Source organism: Stegostoma tigrinum, chromosome 24 (genome assembly GCF_030684315.1).
Source record: "Stegostoma tigrinum isolate sSteTig4 chromosome 24, sSteTig4.hap1, whole genome shotgun sequence".
NCBI lineage: Eukaryota > Metazoa > Chordata > Chondrichthyes > Orectolobiformes > Stegostomatidae > Stegostoma > Stegostoma tigrinum.
In genome coordinates, this window is record NC_081377.1 from 33,586,897 (window position 1) to 33,595,414 (window position 8,518).

The 8,518-nt window shown below is 41.5% G+C and overlaps 1 protein-coding gene across 2 annotated transcripts in view; it reads right to left on the reverse strand.

The window, feature by feature from the left end:
- The window catches only part of ak2 (adenylate kinase 2), a 34,445-nt gene extending 30,178 nt beyond the window's left edge, over positions 1–4,267 (reverse strand). For both annotated transcript variants that reach the window (XR_009447184.1, XM_048558235.2), the window contains exon 1: positions 4,040–4,267. Coding sequence is in view for 1 of the 2 variants with exons in the window: in XM_048558235.2 (XP_048414192.2) it covers positions 4,040–4,138 (99 nt within the window). In the remaining variant the exon portion in view is untranslated. The remainder of the gene's footprint in view (positions 1–4,039) is intronic.
- Positions 4,268–8,518: the final 4,251 nt, after the last annotated feature.

An 8,518-nucleotide genomic window follows, 5' to 3' on the forward strand; every position in this document is an offset into this window, starting at 1 on the left:
ACTCATTAATGTCCACAATAAGTATCCATTAAACCTAAAGCCACTACAAATTGGCAAAACATTAATTTAAAACTGACTAAAAACAACAGGCATAAGTTATGCAACAGACAACACTTTTTGTCCAGTTTTTTAGTTTCTAGTTCCAAAAATTGAAAAATATATACAAACAGTCCCGAGGTTTTGAATGTTTTAAGTCAATTTAAAAGTCAGAATATATTCATGTTGAGGACGTTAGTGAGGCCTTCTCTAAAATAGTTATAGAAAGGATGTTATTAAACTTGCGAGGGTTCAGAAGAGATTTACCAGGATGTTGCCAAGTATGGAAGGTTTGAGTTGTAAAGAAAGGCTGGGGGTTTTTCACTGGAATGTAGGAGGTGGAGGAGACCTTATAGAAGTTAATAAAGTAATGACAGTTTAGATAGATATAATGGTAGTTGTTTTTTCCCCTAGGATGGAGGATTTCAAGGCTAGGGAGCATATTTTTAAGGTGAGAGGGAACATATTTTAAAAAATACATGAGGTGGAATTTTTTTTATAAACACAGGGGGTGGTTCATGTATGGAATGAACTTCCTGAGGAAGTGGTAGATGTGGGTACAATTACAACATTCAAAAGCCATTTGGATAAGTACACAAATAGGAAAGGTTTTGACAGATTATGGGCCAGGAGTTGGCAGGTGGGACAATGGGAAAAGTTTAGTTGGGATTATGTTTGGCATGGACGGGTTGGACCGAAGGGTCTGTTGCCATGTCGTATGGCTCTGTGACTATGTAGGACAACATGAAACAGCCATTTGTAAGTATAAAGAAACATTCGAATGTCAGATTTTTAGAATTAATATTAATACATCACAAGTAGATAGCATTCGTAAGTTGGATGTTGAAAGTTCGGGACTCCCTGTAGCTGAAATACCAATAAGGTTCACAAGTCGAAAATAAAAAATGTTGCACACAGTTCAGATGTGCAATACAATGCTGCTTTTGGAAGCAGCAAGAATCAGAAGTCAAGACTGAACAACACCAAGAACCTTTCAAATTAGGGAAATGCTACCTGACAGCAGTTCTCTGGTAGACCTACAGACTTTTAAAAGGCTGATAGGAGCCAAGAGCAGCAGTGGAAGAGACACCCAGAAGCCTCCAGACGCAAAGCATCAATACCTCTCCCTCTGTCCCTCTATACCCAAACCCCTTTCCAATCAACGATCAAACCAAAGGCTGACAACAGTGTGTCATCATTACAAAAATCAAAAGGATTAAGAGAAATAAACTCTGCACTTTGTGGTCTGGACTTTTGATCGTTAGACTTTGGCCAAGGTAAACAAAATTCAATGTTAAACCGTCTGTCTATTGGCTCTTAATGGTGATTGCGTGTGTTTGAGTTTTTGAAAGAATGCAATTTAAATTGGTATAAATTATAAATCTGTTCTTTTCACTGTCCTTAAGTACACAATAAACAGGTTTTATTTTCTGTTATTGAAGAAATATGGCTGATTACTGTACAGGACAATGCAATCAGACAAATTAGACATTTTGGTTGTCTCATTGGGATTTTATACACTTATGCAATTTGTGATGGCTCATCAAACAGTGAGTCAGGATTATTGGTGCACTCATCCCAGTTAAGCTGTGACAGTTGACAACTTTTTTTTAAATAACTGACACACATCTGCAAATGAAAATCCATTAGCTTAGGTACAACTTCCACAGATTGATGAGACTACTGTTAACGTGTTTCCAACGCACAAGTACAAAGTTGGTTTATATTATTCAGGCATTAATAATCCTGATTACAGCATCTTGGATCTCAGATGTAAACTTGACAATGTACAACATTAATTACTGTAAGATTCACTACATTCTCCCTGCTCCTCTACCATGTATGGTCGCTCCTGAAGTTACAAGCCTTTTAGATTCAACATTCATTTGCAAGGAATTCTTTACCTCAGTTGTCTCACCACTGCCTTCCATTCTATTTTCAGGGGGCAAGTTTTCTCTGGTTTCCCAATGAGTGAATTCCTCATGAAATTTGGGGACTTTCAGGGGCAGTTACACACTCCAACCCCTATTCAGCCCCAATCTTGTACAGAGGAAACCCGCATGTATTGCGAAGATGCTCCAGAGAAAACTATAGGCTAATATTTTAACCAGCCCTCTGAAAGCCGGCTGGGAGGTAAGAAGGGTAGCAAAATGACACAGGCAAGAAGCAGGTGGCGTACCAATATATTATCACCACCTCACATCTTGCCAGCAGCTGCTTGGTGGCATACGGTTTGCTCACCTTGTGCCCAAGTGCGGCCCTCAAGCGTGTAAGAACACAAGAAACAGGACTAGGTGCTTCTCAAACAAGCATCCACCATTCAACAAAATCATGTCTGATCTGCTCTAGACCTCAACTTCTCCTTCATGCCTACTCAGCATAGCTGCAACCCCCTGATATTTCAAAAATCTATCTCCTCTTCAGCGATGCCACATCCACAACATTTCAGGCTACTGTAGCCATACAGCATTCCAAATGTTCACTTCCCTTTGGAAGAAAGTCCTTCACAGTTCAGTTTAAAAATTAGCATTCACTTATTCTATAACCATGTGACCGAGTTCAAGATGCCCCCACAAGTTCAGAAAAGGAAGATTTAGCCAACTTAGGAGTGGCTGATGAAGAAGCAATTCATTTTTCAGTAGTCATAACCTTGGGCCTCTCCTCATCAAGTATAAAAATAAAAACTGTCCACTTTGACTAGCATAAATTCAGATCTACACAAACATAAAAGTTTTTTTCTAAGAACAGTGCCATGATGCAATTAACTTGATCAGACTTCAGCTTAAAAGATTTTACTTCCCAGATTTCTTATCTTAGGATCACAAATCTTAAATTTGACTACATTAGTTTCAATCTAGGCTTCAGAAATGATCCCATAATTTAAGAACTTAATTGAATGCTTTAACACTGGAAAAAAAAATGAAGATTATTGAAGCTCACTTGGATCTCCAATTTTAGTAAAATGGAATCCAAATTATTAATGAAAATTGTGAAATAATATAGCAGTTTGGAAACTTGAGGCAGAAAAAAAAATTTTCACAGATAGTAGGACCTGCAGATGCTGGAGAATCTGAGACAACAAGGTGTAGAGCTGGATGAACACAGCAGGCCAAGCAGCATCAGAGGAGCAGGAAAGCTGACGTTTCGGGCCTAGGGACATTTCGGACCCTGAGGAAGGGTCCAGGCCCGAAACGTCAGCCTTCCTGCTCCTCTAATGCTGCTTGGCCTGCTGTGTTCATCCAGCTCCACACCTTGTTATCTCAAAAAAAATAATGCTTTATCTGTTGTAAAAATATTAAACAGGACCTGGTTATAAAAATATTAAATCAGACCATCCCCTAATCAATTCAAAGAGTCCTTACCCAAATTTAAAATTTAGGAAGCGTATGGATAGACGTTCCATGGCAGAGCTGGAACAACTGTATACTCCCTCCTCTGCCAGAATATTTAACTTGCATGTTGGTAATGAAAACAGAATTTGATCAACTTAAAGTACTTGATTAAAGATACTTTATTTAGGTTTGTATAATCTACATTTAAGTTAAAGCAGACAGTTTATATTCTCATGCATAGTGGAAAAAAGCCTAAGGATAATAACTGTTGGAAACTGTAAAACCCCTCATGCTGTAGATTGTGATGGGATGCATAAATACCTCTTGTATTGAGACAACTCATGGGTCACACAGAACATCAAAAGAACTATATTAAACTTTCAATATGCTGTATTTTGATCTGTTACGAAATCTAACTGATCTTTACAATGAAACTGTACTTTTTTTGAAAAAGTAATTTCATCAATAATTTCACCCTAATGACCCACTTCTTCACGTCCCTCTGCCTTTCACGACCCAGCCATGCCTCTTCTTTTCGTTCCTCTGCCCAATACCCCCTTTCATCAGCCTCTGCGTTTTTGAATCTCCCCCCGCAATGGCTGAACCCACCACCTCCCGGCCTCAAAAGTCAAAACATCCCCATCACTCAGTCAACCCCCAGATCCTCTCACCTGTGTGCCCTTCCCTGCCCCGGGGGGCCCCAGCAGAATAGCCCTGATCCCCTTCTGGACACGGCTCTCTCTCGGTTCCTTGCCTGCTCCGGGACTCATATTTCGTTCGACGTCGGCTCCTTTCGAAAGGCCGGGACCAACGCCACTCGCCGCGTGCTGCCTCGAACGACTCCTCTCGCGCTAATTGCCCCAACTCCTCGCGCCGACTCAGTGCGGCGGCGGGTTGTACGGAAGCGGGCAGCTGGAGCGCATGCGCGGTTACCGTGGGGCGGCAGGCGCTCGAGAGTTTTGTGCGGTCACGTGGTCGGCGGTTGTTTCTTTCCTTCTGGCAGTTCGTTCAGCCGGAAGAGGATATTACGTTCATTGTCAGTCTTACATGTGTGAGCTGTATAGTTATTGTGTTTGTCTGTTACTTTAAATTAATTTATCTTATTATTTTGTAATTACTTTCGGCATTCCAGCTTTCATCGTTCAGAGATGGTATTGAGCATAGGAGATGGGACGTTTTGTTGCAGCTGTGTAAGGGGTTGGTGAGGCCACATTTGGTGTGCTGTGTGCAGTTCTATTGCCCTACTATGGAAAGGACATCATTAAATTAGAAAGAATGCAGAAAATATTTACTAGGATGCTACCGGGACTGGAAAGTTTGAGTTATAAGGAGAGATTAAAGAGGCTGGGACTTTTCCCCTGTAGTGTAGGAGAATGAGGTGTGATTTTAGAGGTCTACAAAATCATGAGAGCTATTGATAAAGTCGTTCGTCAACAGCCTTTCTTCATGGTAGGCGAGTCTAAAACTAGAGGGCATAGATTTAAGGTGTGAGCGGAGTGACACAAAAGAGTCCAAAAATGCAATATTTTTCTCAGAGGGTGGTGTGTCTGGAGTGTGCTGTTAGAGGTAGTGGTGGAAAATGTGTACAATTTTGTCCTTTTAGAAACATTTAGACATGTATATGGAGGGATGTTAACCAAACATAGAAAAATGGGACTACGGTGATTGTGAGAACTGGGAACATGTGCAGGTTGGGCCAAAGGGCCTGTTTGTATGCTGTAGTCCTCTGTGACTATAAGTTGTTTGAGTTTTATTGTCTGACTTAATTTTTGAATTAGCTATCTAATGGACTGCAGGAGCCTAAGAAAACCCTTTGCTCTGTTGATCTTCTGCTAAACTTTGGGATAGTTAATAAGGTTCTCAGAAATTAATCTCCTGTATGCTACTACTTAAGTAACCCAGGGATGGTGCAAAGCAAACCCAGGCACAATAAAAATTGTCAATTTCCCATTTTATTTCAAAAACCTTTGCTTTTTACAGTCATCTTAAATTATAAAAAAGGCTGTATATTGAGTGGTTGAGGCAGTTGGAGACAATGGGCCATTTGGCAAAACTGCAAGAAATTTGATCAGCCTGATTTTAGCCTCCAGAACTGGCAAATCAATATAGAATTTTCAGGAAAGATACAGTGGGTGATAAAAAGGAGGAGGGGGTTAGCAGTATTGGTTAAAGAATCAAGAATGGATGACATACTAAATAAATTAACAAATGAGGCTTCATAGATTGAGTTAGGAAAAGGGGCAGTCACACTTCTAGGAGTATACTACAAACCCTCAGAGTGAGAGGGAGATCGAAGAACATATATGAAATTTCTGCCTATAGGAATAAAAGGGCATAAATAGTAGGTGGCACAGTAGCTCGGTGATTAGCACTGCTGCCCCCTATTCCAGGGGCCAGGGTTCAATTCCAGCTTTGAGTGACTGTCTGTGTGGACTTTGCACATTCTCCCCATGTCTCCATGGGTTTCCGTCAGGCGCTCGAGTTTCCTCCCATAGTTAAAAAGATGCACATGTTAGGTCTCGGCCCGAAACATCAGCTTTCGTGCTCCTAAGATGCTGCTTGGCCTGCTGTGTTCATCCAGCGCCGCACTTTGTTATCTCGGATTCTCCAGCATCTGCAGTTCCCGTTATCTCTGAGAACAGTGGATGCTGTTAATCAGAAACACAAACAAAAAATGCTGGAAAAGCTCAGCAGGTCTGGAAGCAGCTGTGAAGAGAAATCAGAGTTAACATTTTGGGTCTAGTCACCCTTCCTCAGAACATGAACATAAAATAAGTCACATTAGGAAATATTCGGTCAGATGATCAAAAGCACAATCAATAATATTTTAAGGAGCGTCTTAAAGGAGGAAAATGAGAAACAGGAGTTTAGGGAGGGTGAAGCAGAGCTCATCAATTCTATTAGTTACATCCTGGAATAATTCGGTAGAATTGTCAAAACGTGACAATTTCATGTTATAAATCAATGCTGATTCTGATGATGCCAGCAGTGTTTTCCACTTTTACATTGTGTATAACATCATAAACTTAGTACTCAGTTTGTGAGGGATACATTTGGGTCAGAAACAATTGTACCACCTTTTGTCCTTGTCCAGTGGTCCCCAGCGTTACATACCAGACTTCAACCAATTCGATTCAATCTGTATGATGTCATGAAACGTTTGAAGGCACAGGATGCCACAAAGCTATGGGCTCTGACAACATCCTGGTGGTACCAAGGATGTGCCCCAGAACTTGATGTATCACTAGCCAAGCTGTTCCAGTACAGCTATAACACTATCTACCAGACCAGATAGAAACTTGATCAGATATGTCACGTACACAAAAAGCAGGCCAAATCCATTCCAGCCAAATACCACTACAGCTGTCTCAATTATCAGTAAACTGATGGCAGGTGTCATCAACAGTGCTATCAAGCAACATCTGCTCGGTGAAGCTCAGTTTTGGTTCTATCCAGGCCTTTCAGCTCCTGACCTCTTTACAGCCCTTGGCTCAAACTTGAGACAAAAGAGCTGAATTCCAGAAGTGAGGTGAGAGTGCATTTCTTGACCTGAAAGTACATTTGACCAAATCCGGCATCAAAGAGCTGTAGCAAAATTGGAGTTAATAGAAATCAGAGATAAAACTGGTTAGAGTCATACCTAAAGGTAGGTGATTTTGGTGTTGGAGATCAGTCATCTCAGCTTCAGGATATCGCTGCAGGAGTTTCTTAGAGTAATGTCCTTGGCCCAACTATCAGCAGCTGTTTCAATGATCTACCCTCCATCATAAAGTATGAAGTGGAGATATTTGCTGACGGTTACAAAATATTCAGCACCTTTCGTGACTCCTCAGATACTGAAGTGGTCCATGGCCAAATGCAGCAAGATCCAGACAGTATTGCAGCTTGGGATGACATGTGCCAACTAACATTCATGCTACAGGCAATGAACATCTTCAATATCACCTTTTTGACATTCAGCGGTATTGTCATCACTGAGTCCTTCAGCATCAACATCCTGAGATTTAGCATTGACCAAAAACTGAACTGTACTAGTTATCACAAGAACTATAGCTGCAGGAGAAGGTCAGAGGGATGAGGAACAATGACGTACATTTAAGAAAATAGTTTATGATTCACAACAAAGATATATTCCAGTGAGAATCAAGAATTCAAGAAAGGGGATTAATCAACTATGGCTAACCAGCATCAACTTGAAAGAAACAACATACAATGCAGCAACAATTAGAAGAAAGCCAGAGGACTGTGAAAATTTTAAAAACTGACAAAAGTTGAACAAATTAATGATGATAAACTTTGAAGGTAAACATATGTAGTATCAAAAAGGATAGCAAGGACTTCTTTAAAATGATAAGAGGGAGGAGAGGGCCAAAGAGAGCGTAGGCACTCTTAGAGAATGAGGATAGGGAAATGATAAGGAGCCAGGAAAATTCAGAAGAGATGAATAAATACATTGCATGTTTGCATTGACACTGTTCCAAAAGCACTAAATAAGGGACAAGAGGAGGAGAGGAAATAAATGCTATAACAATCACTGGAGGAAAAGCACTAGACAAAGTAATGAGGCTAAAGACCCATCAGTCCCCTAAACCTAGATAATGAAATGTGAGGCTGGATGAACACAGCAGGCCCAGCAGCATCTCAGGAGCACAAAAGCTGACGTTTCGGGCCTAGACACTTCATCAGAGAGGGGGATGGTGTGAGGGTTCTGGAATAAATAGAGAGCGGGAGGCGGACCGAAGATGGAGAGAAAAGAAGATAGGTGGAGAGGAGAGTATAGGTGGGGAGGTAGGGAGGGGATAGGTCAGTCCAGGGAAGACGGACAGGTCAAGGAGGTGGGATGAGGTTAGTAGGTAGGAGATGGAGGTGCAGCTTGGGGGTGAGAGGAAGAACAGGTTAGGGAGGCAGAGACAGGTTGGACTGGTTATGGGATGCAGTGGGTGGAGGGGAGAGCTGGGCTAGTTTTGGGATGCGGTGGGGGAAGGGGAGATTTTGAAGCTGGTGAAGTCCACATTGATACCATTGGGCTGCAGGGTTCCCACGCGGAATATGAGTTGCTGTTCCTGCAACCTTCGGGTGGCATCATTGTGGCACTGCAGGAGGCCCATGATGGACATGTCATCTAAAGAATGGGAGGGGGAGTGGAAATG